Here is a 17,604-nt window from a genome sequence, read left to right as displayed (position 1 = left end):
TGCGGACAAGTCCAAACACTGCCGGTACCACAGGAATCACGACCACACCACCGAGGAGTCACCTCGGCCACCTCGGCCACTATGTCCAGCGAAGTCACCAAGGAAGCTATAGTGGACCAGGACGAGACAGAGGATATGGTTCAGGAGCTCGCACGGACCAACCCTCTGACTCTCAACTCAACCCCGGCGGAGTAGTGCAAGCCGAGGTAAGCCAGGAAACAGGGCCAGCTCCCCTACGGGGAGTGATCAATACAATTGCAGGTGGTTTCGCAGGAGGGGGCGCCAGCAGCTCGGCCCGCAAAAGACACCTGCGCAATATCAACTGCATACACCCTACCATCTCAGCTTCGCACCAAAGCTCACCGATGATTACTTTCACCGACAACGACTATGTCGGGGTCAATCCCAACCAGGATGATCCCATGGTTATAGCCGTGGAGTTGGCCAATTGGAAGGTTCACAAGACACTTATCGACCAAGGGAGCTTGGGCGACGTCCTGTATTGGCCAACGTTCCTCAGGTTAGACATCCCCTACTCTCTCATACAACCTCACACAGGGCCCCTAGCCGGTTTTGCAGGAAAGAGAGTTCACACTCGGGGGTACGTGGACCTACTAACAACTTTCGGAGCACCTCCGAACACAAGAAGGGTCATGGTTCGGTACCTCCTCGTGGAAGCCAACACTTCCTACAACATAATCATCGGGAGGCCGAACCAGAAGACGGCACGACAATGCTACACCGAAAGCCTGAAGATCGCCTCACCCGGTGAACAATGCAAAAGTGGCCCTCCCACCGCAGCTCACATCAACCACAAAGAAATCACTGATCTCGATCCGAGATCCGACTCTCGTGACGAACAGCCAAGTCCCGTCGATGAGCTCGATGACCTCCAGATCGGAAAATTTCCTGGGCAGTGCACAAATATCAGCAGACAGTTGAGCCCGGAGTTGCGACAGCAGCTCGAAGCTGAAATCCTCAAAAATGCTGACCTCTTTGCCTGGTCCAGCGCTGACATGCCAGGTATAGACGCTGACTTCATCTGTCACCGGTTAGCGATACACAAGGAAGTAAAGTCAGTGGCCCAGAGAAAGAGAAAGGTCGGTGGTGAGAGGCGAGAGGCCATCATCACCGAGTCACAAAAGTTGCTAAGCGCCGGCTTCATCCGTGAAGTCAGGTACACCACATGGCTGGCGAATGTGGTTCTGGTGAAGAAGAGTTCGGGAAAGTGGCGCATGTGCGTCGATTACACCGACTTGAACAAAGCATGCCCCAAAGACTGATACCCCTTGCCAAGCATTGACAGGCTGGTCGTCGAAGCATCCAGGCACGCCCTCCTCAACTTCCTCGATGCCTATTTTGGGTACAATCAGATAATGATGTACCCACCCGACGAGGTGCACACGTCTTTCATCATCGACCACGCCAACTACTGCTACCGGGTGATGCCTTTTGGCCTCAAAAATGCGGGGGCAACTTACCAGCGACTGATGGATAAGGTTTTCCACCAATAGATCGGGCGGAACATGGAACTCTACGTCGACGACATGGTGGTCAAAACCACCTCGGTAATAGACCATGCTACCGATCTCACCGAGGTGTTCGCCCAGATCAGAAAGCACAACATGCGTCTCAACCCAGAGAAGTGCGTTTTCGGCGTTCAGGGGGGCAAGTTTTTCGGTTTCATGATCACTAGTAGAGGAATCGAGGCCAACCCCGAGAAATTCAAAGCCATCATCCAGATGCAGAGTCCACAAACGGTGAAAGAGGTCCAACGCCTAGCAGGAAGGTTAGTCTCACTGTCCCGATTCATCCCCAAACTCACGGAGAAAGCAGGGCCAATCTTCACCCTGCTAAAGAAGCCAAAAGACTTGCAGTGGACAGGTCAGTGCGAAGAAGCTTTCCAGAGCTTCAAAACCTTTCTCTCGACCCTACCGATCCTACAGAGACCGAATCACAACACCGACCTCGTCCTCTACTTGGCCATAGCAGAAAACGCCATCAGTGTTGTAATAGTGCAAGAAAACCAGAAGACGCAGACACCGATCTACTTCATCAGCCGAGTCCTCCAGGACGCGGAGAAGCGATACCAGATGGTTGAGAAGTTGGCGCTAGCACTCGTCACCACGGCCTGATGTCTCCGACCATATTTTCAAAGCCACCAGGTGGTAGTCAAAATCGACTACCCCATAAAGCAAATCCTGAGAAAACCGGAACTCGCCGGACGAATGATCGCATGGTTAGTAGAATTATCCGAGTTTGGCATCTGGTACGAAAGTCGCGGCGCCCTAAAAGCCCAGTGCCTGGCCGACTTCATAGCCGAGCTCACGCCTACTATTGCCGAGGAACCCCAGGTATGGACTTTACACGTTGACGGGTCCTCCAACTCTAAAGGTGGTGGTGTAGGTATCATTCTAGAGGGGCCAAATCAAGTTACCTTGGAACAATCCCTCAAGTTCAGCTTCAAAGTGACCAACAACCAGGCAGATTATGTGGCACTCCTCGCAGGACTAAGGCTAGCCCGCGACCTCGGAGCCCAAAGAGTGAGCTGCAACAGCGACTCGAAACTCATGGTCGAGCAGCTCAATGGGACCTACCAGGCAAAGGACACCCTTCTGCAATGGTATTTCCACATCGCATCCCAGCAGATCTCGTCCTTCGACGAGTTCGCCATACAGCATGTGCCGCGAACAAAATTCCCGAGCTAACCTCCTATCGAAGCTCGCCAGTACCAAAAAACCTAGACAGCACCGAACTATCATCGAGGAGACCCTACACTCGCCTAGCTTCGATGGCAAGGTTGTCAACGTCAGCGACAATGGAGACCTGGCCTGGATGACAGGCATCTGGAATTACTTGAAAGAGGGTACCTTGCCCGAAGACAAAGACGAAGCTCGGAAGGTGAAAATGAGGTCGGCTAAGTTTGTCATTGTCGGAGACAAACTATTCAAACGTGGCATTTCCACCCCGCTGCTCAAGTGTTTGACCGCACCCCAAGCAGCCTACGTCATCGACGAAATTCATCGGGGCATATGTGGCTTGCATTCTGGAGCTCGCTTGATGGCCACCAGAGTACTCCGGGTTGGATACTACTGGCCCACTCTAAAGTCAGATTGCCAAGATTACATACAAAATGCAAAGAATGTCAGCAGTTCGGCAACACACACCGGCAACCGCCCGAAACCCTCCACCACATGATGTCGGCATGGCCTTTCTCTCAGTGGGGAATGGACATCCTCGGGCCATTCCCCCCTACAAAAGGCTAGCTCAAGTTCCTCCTCGTGGCAATCGATTACTTCACCAAATGGATTGAAGCATGCCCACTCGCCAAAATCACCACTGAAAATGTGCAAAAGTTCACCTGGAGAAACATCGTTTGCAGATTCAGAATCCCTCACACCCTCGTTACTGACAACGGCCGACAGTTCATCGCACATGGATTTGAGGACTTCCTCCGAGAGCTCGGTATCAAGCATCTTTCAACCTCGGTGGAACACCCCCAAACCAATGGCCAAGCCGAAGCAGCCAACAAAGTCATCCTCCGGGAACTCAAGAAACGGCTGGGAAACGCCAAAAGATAGTGGCCTGACGAACTTCCCAGCATCCTCTGGGCGTATCATTGCACCCCCAGTCAACCACGTAAGAAACACCCTACAGGCTGACTTATGGAGCTGACGCAATGATCCCAGTAGAAGTTTGAGAGACGTCCCACCGACGTCAGGTTTTCGATAGCGAGCAGAACGCTCAAGAGTTGGCAGTTGACCACGACTTGGTGGACGAGCTTAGAGACAAAGCTCAAATCCACGAAGAAGCATGCAAGCTCCGAGCTTCTCGAAGATACAACACCCGGGTACGACCTCGTTCTTTCGAGTTGGTGACTTGGTGTGGCGATTGCTAGGCGAAGCCCGAAAGGATACGTCAGATGGGAAGCTTGCACCCACTTGGGGTGGCCCATTCCGAGTTACAGAAGACTTGGAAAATGGAGCGTACCGATTAGAAGAACTCAGCGGAAAACCTATACCACGAACTTGGAATGCTACGCATCTCAAGTTCTACTTCAACTGACTTTTGTACGAATGAGTTGTGCACTCTTTTCCCACCTCAGTCTTTTGTCCCAAAAAACAGAAAAAATGGGTTTTGGCTGAGAGGGTTTTTAACGAGTGTCGCCACCGGCCCAAACGGGCCTTGGCGGTCGCGAAGACGGTTGAGCTCGCTTTTATTTTAGTTTTGAAAATGTATTGGATTATTAGAACGACTTATTCTCAAACTGAGACCTTGTCGATCTTATCCAATTTATTTATTAAATGTCTCACCAATCCATATTAATCCCAAGCGGGACCCTCCATGGATTAGTGGTTTTCATAAAAAGGAAGGGTTCGTGGAGTCGCCACCAATGTTTTACTCAAAACATTGGAAAAAGGGATAAGGCAATTGATTTTATAAATCAACTTCGGCCATTACAACCAGAGTTGGGTAAGGGAGTCGGTTACGCGTGGGGAAGGTGTTAGCACCCCACAGCGCCCCTTTCGGGTTCCCTATGACAGATTATTTCTAAAATAACAGTGTAAAATTACTAAATTACCCCTATTTATTCTAAGCAATTATAAATTAACTATCTACATGATGACAGTTTAAATATGCACACAGAAAGCAGTAAAAGGAAGGACTTTAAGAAGAAACCTTTGAAGCGTGCTTTTATATATTTCGTAAAACTGGGAAGCTTTTTGGCGTTCCCTCGCTCTACAAGCTCGCTCGCTCCTTCCTAAAAACTTTTAACTATGGAAATCCGGAGGATTTCCCTTCGACTAGGTTCGATCCTCAAGCAAAATGGCTCGGGGCTCAAGAACTTCGTCGGATCAACTCTCCGAGTGATTTCTAGGGCAGAACACTGCTCAAAAACCCCAGAATACTCAAGGAGAGGGTTAAAACTATGTTGAAAAGTGTGGAATGACGTCCAATTGACGTCATATTTATAGGGAACAGGCCCAATACGGGCTACAGAATCAATACGGCCGTATTGAAATTTTTGAACTTCAATACGGCCGTATTGAGTTCAATACGGCCGTATTGAAGCTCAGAAATTTCATTACGGCCGTATTGAGTTCACTGCGGCTGTATTGAAGCTTCAATACGGCCGTATTGATTTCAGTACGGCCGTATTGAAGTTCAGAAACTTCAATACGGCCGTATTGAGTTCACTGCGGCCGTATTGAAGCTTCAATACGGCCGTATTAAGTTCAGTACGGCCGTATTGGGCTTCATTCCCTCCACTCCCTTATTTTAAGCTATTCTAAGACCTCTAGACCTACAGAGAACCCTCCTAGGGCCTTCCAGGAGTCCTTCTAGCTGATCTTCCTTCAGTCTTCGAGAGTCTTCAAGCTTTATTTCCGACCCGGACAATTTTAGGGGTCTACAGTTGCCCCCCCTTTACTTAGTCAAACGGCCTTTTGGTGTACCGATTGACAAGTAAAGGAGTTGACCCAATTGTCCGGGTAATACACCAACCTTCTGACTTGTAGTGTCTTCCGGTGGAAAATTGTTGAGTAGCCTCTCCAGGTTGTTGCATACCTCGGCGCTTCTGACAACCTCGGTAGCTAAGTTTAACACCAACGTGCCTCTGACGACGCTGATGGCTGAGTATTGTCTCTCCAGACCTTGAGTATTGTCTCTCCAGACCTTGAGTACTGTCTCTCCAGACTTTGTTTGAGTATTGTCTCTCCAGACTTTGTCTGAGTACCGTCTCTCCAGACTTTGTTTGAGTATCGTCTCTCCAGACTTTGTTTGAGTATCGTCTCTCCAGACTTTGTTTGAGTATCGTCTCTCCAGACTTTGTTTGAGTATCGTCTCTCCAGACTTTGTTTGAGTATCGTCTCTCCAGACTTTGTTTGAGTACCGTCTCTCCAGACTTTGTTTGAGTACCGTCTCTCCAGACCTTGTTTGAGTATCGTCTCTCCAGACTCTGAGTACTGTCTCTCCAGACTTTGAGTACTGTCTCTCCAGACTCTGAGTATCGTCTCTCCAGACTCTGAGTACTGTCTCTCCAGACTTCGAGTACTGTCTCTCCAGACTTTGAGTATTGTCTCTCCAGACTCTGAGTACTGTCTCTCCAGACTTTGAGTACTGTCTCTCCAGACTTTGAGTATCGTCTCTCCAGACTCTGAGTATCGTCTCTCCAGACTCTGAGTATCGTCTCTCCAGACTCTGAGTATCGTCTCTCCAGACTCTGAGTATCGTCTCTCCAGACTCTAAGTACTGTCTCTCCAGACTTTGAGTACTGTCTCTCCAGACTTTGAGTATCGTCTCTCCAGACTCTGAGTACTGTCTCTCCAGACTACGAGTACTGTCTCTCCAGACTTTGAGTATCGTCTCTCCAGACTCTGAGTACTGTCTCTCCAGACTTGTGCATACCTCGGTGCTCTCGACAACTGGGTAGCTGAGTACTGCCTCTCCAGGCTTGTGCATACCTCGGTGCTCTCGACAACTGGGTAGCTGAGTATTGCCTTTTAGGCTTTGAGATGATTTTGTCTCCACAGTCCACGATGCTGCTTCGACGGTTTTTCTGATTTTGTGCCGCTGAGGGCTGGATAACGCAGGGATCCGTCTAGGGGATGTGCAGTCATTCATAGGTTCCTGTGTCCCAACTTGCATTGCATTGTTGGTACCCATTGAGGAATTTCTGTTTCCTTGGGGTGTAGACACAGATGCTCTTCTTGAATTGAGCGATGCCTTATGTTTGGCTGACGTCCTTTGACGTTGGTGGAGTATCCCGGTTTATCCTTATTCGGGTATCTCTTTTTGATTTTCTGATTTTTGCTGCCTCTGTGTAGGCTGTTATCCGCTGGGGATTCTGGATGTTGATTTTGTCTCCACAGTCCACGATGCTGCTTCGACGATTGTTTTTGATTTTTGTGCCACTGATGGCTGGATAACGCAGGGATCCGTCTAGGGGATGTGCAGTTACTCATAGGTTCTTGTGTCCCAACTTTCCATTGAGTAGTTGGCGCTCATTAAGGAATTTCTGTTTCCTTGGGGTGTAGACACAAAGATGCTCTTTCTGAGATGAGCAGTGCCTTATGATTGGCTGACGTCCTTTGGACGTTGGTGGAGTATCCCGGTTATCCTTATTCGGGTAACTCTTTTTAATTTTTGGATTTTGTTGCCTCTGTGTCGGCTGTTATCCGCCAGGGGATTTTGTCATTGGTTGTGATTGGCCTCTTCTGTTAGGCAGATCATCTTGATGTTCAATGATAGGCTGAGAGCCGGATTCCGCTTGGGGAATGATTATTGATCTTTTCGATTTTTTCTCTTTTTTGAAAGAGTGCCTCTGAGTAGGCGAATTATCTTGATGTTTAGTGTTCGGCTGAGTGCCGGATTCCGCTTGGGGAATTGTTATTGATGTTTTTTTGATTTTTCTCCTTTTGCAGGGATGCCTCTGAGTAGGCGACTGGGGAATGTGGGATCTTATGTATCCCAGAGTATTATTTAGGAAGCCTCTGCAGGCTTAGCCTCACTCAGCGCTTGAGTCAGAGAGCTATCTTCCACTGAGGAAGTTTTAAGTCCTTTGACTAGATATACTGCTTGGGTGATCGTGCTTCCATTGGGAATGTCGTCGATCTTGCTTTGATAGCTCTCGCTGGGGATTCGTTCCGTGAGCTTGAGTTGAGGTTTCTCTGGGGAGTATTATTTCTACGAGCCTCTCCAGGCTCATTTATTCTGAGAGAGTATTATTTCTGCAAGCCTCTCCAGGCTTTAGTTATGATGAAAGAGTATTATTTCGGCGAGCCTCTCCAGGCTCAATTATTCTGAAGGTGTATTATTTCGGCAAGCCTCTCCAGGCTCAATTATTCTGCGGGAGTATTATTTAGGCAAGCCTCTCCAGGCTCAATTATTTTGCGGGAGTATTATTTCGGCAAGCCTCTCCAGGCTCAATTATTTTGAGAGAGTATTATTTCGGCAAGCCTCTCCAGGCTCAGTTATTTTGAGAGAGTATTATTTCGGCGAGCCTCTCCAGGCTCAATTATTCTGTACGAGTATTTTTTCGGCAAGCCTCTCCAGGCTCAGTTATTCTGTATGATTTGTTGGATTTTCTGTATTTTGCCCTTTTTTTCGATTTTGGCTTTTTTGATTTTGGCTTTTTCTGTATTTTTATTGATTTTGCCTTTTTTGTTGGTTTTGGCTTTTTCTGTACAGAAATGTCTCAGTTATTCTGAGAGAGTATTATTTCGGCGAGCCTCTCCAGGCTCAGTTATTCTGTGGGAGTATTGTTTCGGCAAGCCTCTCCAGGCTCAGTTATTCTGAGAGTATTCTTTCGGCAAGCCTCTCCAGGCTCAGTTATTTTGAGAGTATTCTTTCGGCAAGCCTCTCCAGGCTCAGTTATTCTGTATGACGCTGTTGATTTTCTGAATCTTTGCATTTTGTTTGCTGCTGTCATACACAAGCAATTTTTCTATTTTTCTATTTTATGTGGTTGCCTCATGACGAGGTCTTTGAATATTTCTTTGTGGCCAATACGGCCATATCTATTTCAGTATGCCCGTACTGAGTTGAAAATTTGTTCATAACCCTGTTTTTAGTACGGGTGTACTGAACATGATACGGGCGCATTGTTTTTTCTGAAGTTTATATTTTTTGTTTTTTTTTCAATAAACAGAGAATAAGTGATCTTCCATTACATCTATCATCTGTATGCATGTATGCAGTATGATGCACCTAATTCTATTTGATTTACTTTTCAAAAGAATTAACCGATGCGTTTCTCTGTTTGGATTTTTGCCATTCCTCTAGACGGGCTGTGTGCTGCCGATTTCTGTAACCGAGGAATGATGCATGTTATATTGAGATTTGGTGTCATCAACCAAATGATCCTTCCCTTTCTTTAGAAGATGTGTCAACCCTCCTATTGACCACTATATCTCCATGTTTCCACTAGTGTCGCCACCGGCCCAAACGGGCCTCGGCGGTCGCGAAGACGGTCGAGCTCGCTTTTATTTTAGTTTTGAAAATGTATTGGATTATTGGAACGACTTGTTCTCAAACTGAGACCTTGTCGATCTTATCCAATTTATTTATTAAAATGTCTCACCAATCCATATTAATCCCAAGCGGGACCCTCCATGGATTAGTGGTTTTCGTAAAAGGAGGGTTCGTGGAGTCGCCACCAATGTTTTACTCAAAACATTGGAAAAAGGGATAAGGCAATTGATTTTATAAATCAACTTTGGCCATTACAACCAGAGTTGGGTAAGGGAGTCGGTTACGCGTGGGGAAGGTGTTAGCACCCCACAGCGCCCCTTTCGGGTTCCCTATGACAGATTATTTTCTAAAATAACAACGTAAAATTACTAAATTACCCCTATTTATTATAAGCGATTATAAATTAACTATCTACATGATGACAGTTTAAATATGCACACAGAAAGCAGTAAAAGGAAGGATTTAAGAAGAAACCTCTTGAAGCGTGCTTTTATATATTGAGTAAAACTGGGAAGCTTTTTGGCGTTCCCTCGCTCTACAAGCTCGCTTGCTCCTTCCTAAAACTTTTAACTATGGAAATCCGGAGGATTTCCCTTCGACTAGGTTCGATCCTCAAGCAAAATGGCTCGGGGCTCAAGAACTTTGTCGGATCAACTCTCCGAGTGATTTCTAGGGCAGAACACTGCTCAAAAACCCCAGAATACTCAAGGAGAGGGTTGAAACTATCTCCAAAAGTGTGGAATGACGTCCAATTGACGTCATATTTATAGGGAATAGGCGCAATACGGCCTACAGAAGCAATACGGCCGTATTGAATTTTTTGAACTTCAATACGGCCGTATTGAGTTCAATACGGCCGTATTGAAATTCAGAAATTTCAATACGGCCGTATTAAGTTCAATACGGCTGTATTGAAGCTTCAATACGGCCGTATTGATTTCAGTACGGCCGTATTGAAGTTTCAGAAACTTCAATACGCCGTATTGAGTTCACGGCGGCCGTATTGAAGCTTCAATACGGCCGTATTAAGTTCAGTACGGCCGTATTGGGCTTCATTCCCTCCACTTCCTTATTTTGAGCTATTCTAAGACCTCTAGACCTACAGAGAACCCTCCTAGGGCCTTCCAGGAGTCCTTCTGGCTGATCTTCCTTCAGTCTTCGAGAGTCTTCAAGCTTTATTTCCGACCCGGACAATTTTAGGGGTCTACAGCTGCCCCCCCTTTACTTAGTCGGACGGCCTTTTGGTGTACCGGCTGACAAGTAAAGGAGTTGACCCAATTGTCCGGGTGATGCGCCGACCTTCTGACTTGTAGCGTCTTCCGGTGGAAAATTGTCGAGTAGCCTCTCCAGGTTTTACTTTGCTTGCTGCCCAAGCTGGAAGCTGTGAGTACCGCCTCTCCAGGCTTAGCTTCACTCTTTGTTCGAGCCGGAAGCTAAGTACCCTTGTGACAACGGTAGCAGTGTGAGTTTCGCCTCTCCAGGCTTAGTCTCGCTCTTTGTTCGAGCCGGAAACTAAGCACCTTTGTGACGACGGTGAGCAGTGAGAGTTTCGCCTCTCCAGGCTTAGTCTTGCTCTTTGTTCGAGCCGGAAACTAAGCACCTTTGTGACGATGGTGAGCAGTGTGAGTTTCGCCTCTCCAGGCTTTGCTTTGCTTGCTGCCCAAGCTGGAAGCTGTGAGTACCGCTTCTCCAGGCTTAGCTTCACTCTTTGTTCGAGCCGGAAGCTAAGTACCCTTGTGACAACGGTAAGCAGTGAGTACCCCCTTTCCAGAGATAGCTTCGCTCATTGCTCGAGCCGGAAGCTGCATACCTCCGTGTTTGTGACGACGGGGTAGCGTGAATATCTCCTTTCCAGGGATTTGTGATGATTTTGTCTCCACAGTCCACGATGCTGTTTCGACGGTTGTTTTTTGATTTTGTGCCACTAAGGGCTGGATAACGCAGGGATCCGTCTAGGGGATGTGCAGTCATTCACAGGTTGCTGTTCCCCAACTTGCATTGCATTGTTGGTACCCTTGGGGAATTTCTGACTCCTTGGGGTATAGACACAGATGCTCTTTCTCTCTGAGTTGAGCGATGCCTTATGTTTGGCTGACGTCCTTTTGACGTTGGTGGAGTATCCCGGTTATCCTTATTCGGGTAACTCTTTTTAACTCTTGGATTTTGTTGCCTCTATGTAGGCTGTTATCCGCCAGGGGATTTTGTCATTGGTTGTGATTGGCCTCTTCTGTTAGGCAGATTATCTTGATATTCAATGATAGGCTGAGAGCCGGATTCCGCTTGGGGAATGATTATTGATCTTTTTATGATTTTTCCTTTTGAAGGAGTGCCTCTTATGTAGGCGACTGAGGAATTGGAGTTCAGTGTTCGGCTGAGTGCCAAATTCCGCTTGGGGAATATTTATTGATGTTTTTTGATTTTTTCTCCTTTTGCAGGGATGCCTCTGAGTAGGCGATTGGGGAATGAGGGATCTTATGTATCCCAGAGTATTATTTAGGAAGCCTCTGCAGGCTTAGCCTCACTCAGCGCTTTGAGTCGGAGAGCTATCTTCCACTGAGGAAGTGTTAAGTCCTTTGACTTGTATATACTGTTTGGATGATCGCACTTCCATTGGGGATTGCGTCGGTTTTGCTTTGATAGCTCTTGCTGGGGATTTTGAATCCAAGAGCATGAGTTGAGGTTCCCTCTGGGGAGTATTATTTCTGCGAGCCTCTCCAGGCTCAGTTATTCTGAGAGTATTTTTTCGGCAAGCCTCTCCAGGCTCAGTTATTCTGTACAAATTGTTTGTTGGATTTTCTGTATCCTTGCATTTTTGCTTGCTGCTGTCATACACAAGCAATTTTCTATTTTTCTATTTTATGCGGTTGCCTCATGATAAGGTCTTTGAATGTGCGACTAATGTGTGTGTGATGCACAAATACAATTTTTTATTTTTGTTCATTTATTTAGAAAAGTGAGTGGCTCTCCCTATCCTCTTCTTCTTGGAGGACTTTCTGTCATTGACGCGAGGGAGTATTTTTGTGAGCCTTTATGCAGGAGATTATGGATTTTACAGGAACCCCTCCAATTTTCTTTTATTGACCGATTATTAATGGAATTTCGTACAATTTTTATGAAAAACCAATTCAGAGGCATAATCACATGGTCAAGAAAGAAAAGAAACAAATGGATATTTTTATTGATATTCACAAGTGTTTTTACAGAAAGGTTTACAAAGGGAAATTTCTGAAGAATGGCTGGCCAGGGTAGGCTATATACATTGGGCTTAACAATTATATCTGTAATTGCTGCCCTTCCCGTTCCCTAGTTGCTTCGGGTGAGATGCCTGAGCCAGGAGTGTAGATGCTACAAGACGCTTGCTTCTAGAAGATTATCACTTGAACCGCCTTTCGGTTTTCGATTCAAGTGATCGTTGCTTGCTTTACTTTTTGCATCTTATTCTTTTGCCCCTAATTTTTGCCTAGGACATGTCCTAGCGGGGATAATTTTGCCTTTGTTTTGCCTAGTACCCTTGTACTGGCGGGCTTTTTGTTTTGCCCTAACTTTTGCCTAGGATGCCCTTTTTGGGTTTTCATCCTAACGGGCTGATGCAAGCAACGTCTTCAAGCATAATACTTTTTTACCACGTCAGCGTTGACTGGGTATCGAAGTTCTTCTCCGTCCATGTCTGTGAGAATCAATGCTCCTCCGGAGAAGGCTCGCTTCACCACGTATGGTCCTTCGTAATTTGGGGCCCACTTTCCGATTTTGTCCTTTTGAGCTGGTAGCAATTTCTTCATCACCAGCTCTCCCTCATGGTAGATTCGAGGATGGATTTTCTTGTCAAAAGCCTTTTTGATCTTCCTTTGGTAGGCTTGACCATGGCATATGGCGTTCAGTCGTTTTTCTTCGATAAGGTTCAATTGGTCGTGTCGACTTTGAACCCATTCTGCCTCGGAAAGTTTTGCTTCCATGATTACTCTCAGAGACGGTATCTCGACTTCAACCGGCAGAACTGCCTCCATTCCATAAACAAGGGAGAATGGAGTAGCTCCCGTGGATGTACGTACTGAAGTCCTATAACCATGGAGAGCGAAGGGTAGCATCTCATGCCAGTCTTTGAATGAGACAACCATCTTTTGTACTATCTTCTTGATATTCTTATTGGCTGCCTCGACTGCCCCATTCATCTTTGGTCGATATGGGGAAGAGTTATGGTGCTGAATTTTGAACTCTTTGCACAGTTCTTCCACCATCTTATTGTTCAAATTGGATCCATTATCAGTGATGATTTTGTCGGGAATACCGTATCTGCATATGATATTCTTTCTGATGAAGGATGTTACCACCTTTCGGGTCACATGAGCATACGATGCCGCTTCTACCCATTTGGTGAAATAGTCAATGGCCACAAGGATGAACCTATGTCCATTGGATGCCTTTGGCTCGATGGGTCCAATAACATCCATGCCCCACATTACGAATGGCCATGGTGAAGCCAACACATTGAGTGGCGTTGGTGGGACATGAATGTTGTCGGCGTATGCTTGACACTTGTGGCATTTCCGGACGTATTGGTAACAATCCTTTTCAATGGTCGACCAATAATATCCTGCTCTGAGGATTTTCTTAGCCATTGCAGGCCCGGGGATATGGGTACCGAAAACCCCCTCATGTATTTCTTTGATTACATTTTGAGCTTCGACTTGGTCTATGCACCTCAACAAGACCGAGTCATAATTCTTTTTGTAGAGGGTTTCTCCAATCAACAGAAATCCCATGGCCCTTCTTCGGATATGCTTTTTATCATTATCGCTAGCCATATCAGGATATTCCCCTTTTGACAGATATTGTTTGATGTCATGGAACCATGGATGATCGTCAACAGCTTCATCTATCAGTAGGCAGAACGCTTGCTTATCGTGCCGCCGGATATTGATGATGGGCATTTCATGCTCCTTATCCAAGGCGAACATCGATGATAGTGTAGCAAGGGCGTCAGCGAACTGATTTTCCTCCTTTGGGATATATTCAAAGACGACATTTTGAAAGAATTGTATCAGGTCTTTGATATGTTCAACATATGGTATCAGCTTAGGATTTCGGACTTCCCATTCACCTCGCAGTTGGTGGATGACTAAAGCCGAATCTCCGAATACTTTGAGCTTTAGGATACCATTGTTGATTGCTGCTTGGATTCCTAACGCGCAAGCCTCGTATTCGGCCATGTTATTTGTACAGTCGAAGTTGAGTCTTGCCGTTAAGGGGATATGCTTTCCTTGTGGGGAGATTAATACTATTCCAATCCCCTGTCCAAGCATGTTGGAGGCTCCATCAAAATACATGGTCCACGCATCATCTTTTGGTTCTTCATGTTGTATACTCATTATATGCTCATCGGGGAAATCATCCTGAAGGGATTGGTAATCATTGGTCGGCCCGTGTGCTAGGTAATCAGCTAGGGTACTACCCTTGATGGCTTTTTGTGTGACATGTATGATGTCAAATTCTGATAATTGTACTTGCCATCGGGCGATCTTCCCAGTGATTATTGGCTTGTCGAACACATACTTAATTGGATCCATTTTGGAAACCAACCAAGTAGTATGCCTTATCATATACTGCCTGAGCCTTTGTGTTGCCCATGCTAACGCACAGCAAGTCTTTTCTAATGGCGTGTAGCGGGTTTCATAATCTAGAAATTTCTTGCTCAAGTAGTAGATGGCTCGTTCTTTCTTTCCAGTTTCGTCCTGTTGCCCTAGCACGGCTCCCATGGACTCATCAAGCACTGTTAGATAGAGGATTAATGGCCTTCCTTCGACAGGTGGCACCAATACTGGTGGATTGGCCAAGCACTGTTTGACCTTGTCAAAAGCTCGTTGACAATTCTCATCCCAAGTTTCGGAATGATTCTTGCGCAATAGCTTGAATATTGGCTTGCACGTGTCAGTCAACTGTGCGATGAACCTTGCAATGTAGTTCACCCTGCCAAGGAATCCTCTTATCTCCTTCTCGGTTTTAGGAGGAGGCATTTCCATTATTGCCTTTACTTTATCGGGGTCCACCTCTATGCCTTTTTCACTAACGATGAACCCGAGAAGCTTACCCGACCGGACTCTGAAAGTACACTTAGCCGGATTTAGCTTAAGCTGATACTTGCGAAGCCGATTGAATAATTTTCTCAAATATTGAATATGGTTCATCTCGTCTTTTGACTTCGCGATCATGTCATCCACGTATACTTCAATTTCTTTGTGGATCATATCGTGGAATAGCGTCACCATCGCTCGTTGGTAGGTGGCACCCGCATTTTTAAGTCCAAAAGGCATCACCCTGTAGCAGAAAGTTCCCCAGGGTGTAATGAAAGAAGTTTTCTCGCGGTCTTCTATATTCATCTTGATTTGATTATACCCCGAGTATCCATCCATAAAGGAATAGAGTGTGTTTGTGGCGGTGTGATCCACAAGTGTATCGATGTGGGGCAAGGGAAAATCGTCCTTTGGACTGGCACGATTCAAATCCCTATAATCAACACACACTCTAACCTTCCCATTCTTTTTGACGACTGGCACAATGTTAGCCAGCCATTCAGGATACTGGGATACAACCAAGAATCCTGCGTCCAATTGTTTTTCTACCTTCTCCTTAATCTTTAAGGACCATTCGGGCTTGATTCGTCGAAGCTTTTGCTTAATGGGTCGAAACCCCTCTTTTAAGGGCAACTTGTGTTCGACAATGTTGGAGTCCAAACCGGGCATATCATGGTACGACCATGCAAATACGTCCTTGTATTCCCTCAATAATTGAATCAATTGTGTTTTTATTCCATCACTGATACGGGTCCCAATGTTGACCTCTTTCAATTCTCGATCCTGCCCCAAATTCACGGTCTCCAATTCTTCTTGATTCGGTTGGAGTAGACGAGCTTCTTGATCTAGCAGTCTTTGCAGATCCGGAGAGATGGTCTCCTCATCACTGTCCAACTCAACCCATTCACCCTCGGCTTTCGGATCCCGGTCAGAGCGAGCAATCACAGACATAATTATTTATTGGTTCTGTTTAGGTTTAGAGTTTATTAATATTAATGAGAGAGAGAGAATAGAACAAAATGAGAGAATAATGTGTGAAAAAAAAATGCCTCTTTATTGATATATGAGTGTAAAACTGTACAAAACCCTTTATTTACATGAAAAGGTCCTCATGATCTCGGGTACTGATCATGAGTCCCTAAAAGAAAAAATATGGAGGGGCCCTATCATGGCTTGCCCTTCTCTCTACTCCTGCTGCGGTAGAGGATTCTTGCTCACGTCGGGCGCCGTCGAATCGAAAGTGACCCACCCAGCATCGATAAGGTCTTGGACCTTATACTTGAGAGCTCTGCAGTTCTCCGTTGAATGTCCCGGTGCCCCCGAATGGTATAGACATTTGTCTTGTGGATTGTACCAATCGGGGTAAGGTGGATTCACTTTCTTTGGTGGAATGTAAGCTATAAGACGCGCCTCCACTAGCTTCGGCAGGAGATCGCTATAAGTGGTCGGAAGTTTGTCAAACTTCTTCACAGAGTTGTATTGCGATTTGCCTGACTTCGAAGTGGAAGAAGATGGGGAAATGGTTACAGTGTTGACTCCTCCTTCTTTCTTCTTCCCAAAGGCCTTCTTAGCTTCATATGGTTGGGAAGGCTTAGCCAGCTTCCCACTTTTAAGTCCTTGTTCCACCCTTTCTCCAATGGTGATGATGTCCGAGAAGAGTGTCGTTGTGTTCCCTATCATTTTATCGTAATAGGGACCAGTCAACGAGTTGATGAATAAGGACACCGTCTCCTTATCCGACAGCGGGGGCTCTATCTGTGCCGCCAACTCCCTCCAACGTTGGGCGTACGCCTTGAAGGATTCATCATTCTTTTTACTCAAAGGTTGAAGATCTGACCTATCGGGTGTTAGGTCGATGTTGTATTTATAGCGCTTGAGAAAGGCGTCGGCCAACTGCCTCCATGTATGTACTAGATTTCCATCTAGCTGCATATACCAGTTGAGTGCAGTTTCAGCTAAGCTCTCTTGAAAGCAGTGGATCAAGAGCTTTTCATTTGTGGCATATGCAGCCATCTTGCGACAGTACATGGTGAGATGACTTTTGGGGCAAGTCGATCCCACATACTTTGGGAAATCCGGCACTTTAAATTTAGGAGGGAATTGAATGTCCCTCACTAAGCACATGTCGGCGGCATCTTTGATGTCAAAATCATGCCCCTCCATAGCCCTTAGCCGATCCTCGAGGGCGTGGAATTGTTCCTTTGATACTTCGGGCTCTTTAACCATAATTCCAGCCCCAAGGTGTACGGCGTGTGGAGGATCTTTTTCATGCTCTTCCTCCTCTCCCTCATGATGGGACCCATGATCACTGTGATGAGATTCATGGACGTTGTGATGACGCATGAGTTCCATCATTTGCGCCATTTGGTCTTTAAGTTGTGAAAGCTCGGTTGTGAGCTTTTTGTTTTGCTCCTCCAATGCTTCCATTTTCTTGATCTTCTTTGCGCGTGTGAGGACAGAGAGATGACCAGCCACTTTCTAAAAATGAATATTTAATCTAATTAATTTATGGAATGAATACGCTCTTGACATGAGCTTGATAACCCTCCATTTTTAAGGCGCT

At 46.1% G+C, this 17,604-nt stretch overlaps 2 protein-coding genes across 2 annotated transcripts; both read left to right on the top strand.

Moving 5' to 3' along the window:
- Positions 1 to 365: 365 nt before the first annotated feature.
- LOC145956299 (uncharacterized) lies at positions 366 to 1,514 on the top strand. Its single transcript, XM_083071878.1, has 2 exons — positions 366 to 1,177; positions 1,307 to 1,514. Exons 1-2 carry the CDS (start codon positions 366 to 368, stop codon positions 1,512 to 1,514), a joined length of 1,020 nt encoding a protein of 339 aa, XP_082928004.1.
- Positions 1,515 to 2,228: 714 nt separating this feature from the next.
- LOC145956298 (uncharacterized) lies at positions 2,229 to 2,708 on the top strand. Its single transcript, XM_083071877.1, has one exon. The coding sequence runs from the start codon at positions 2,229 to 2,231 to the stop codon at positions 2,706 to 2,708; it is 480 nt and encodes a 159-aa protein (XP_082928003.1).
- Positions 2,709 to 17,604: the final 14,896 nt, after the last annotated feature.

The sequence above is a fragment of the Cajanus cajan genome, chromosome 3 (genome assembly GCF_000230855.2).
Source record: "Cajanus cajan strain Asha chromosome 3, NIPB_CcT2T_4, whole genome shotgun sequence".
Classification (NCBI taxonomy): Eukaryota; Viridiplantae; Streptophyta; class Magnoliopsida; order Fabales; family Fabaceae; genus Cajanus; species Cajanus cajan.
The sequence above is the reverse complement of the archived record's forward strand: the minus strand, read 5'-3'. Positions and strand labels throughout refer to the sequence as shown.

Excerpts from the sequence above, each read along its gene's own strand:
- LOC145956299 (XM_083071878.1), top strand. The coding sequence starts at position 366 with ATGATTACTTTCACCGACAACGACTATGTCGGGGTCAATCCCAACCAG. Across the intron at positions 1,178-1,306 it reads GGCTTCATCCGTGAAGTCAG|GCTGGTCGTCGAAGCATCCA; the intron begins GTACACCACATG and ends AAGCATTGACAG.
- LOC145956298 (XM_083071877.1), top strand. The coding sequence starts at position 2,229 with ATGATCGCATGGTTAGTAGAATTATCCGAGTTTGGCATCTGGTACGAA.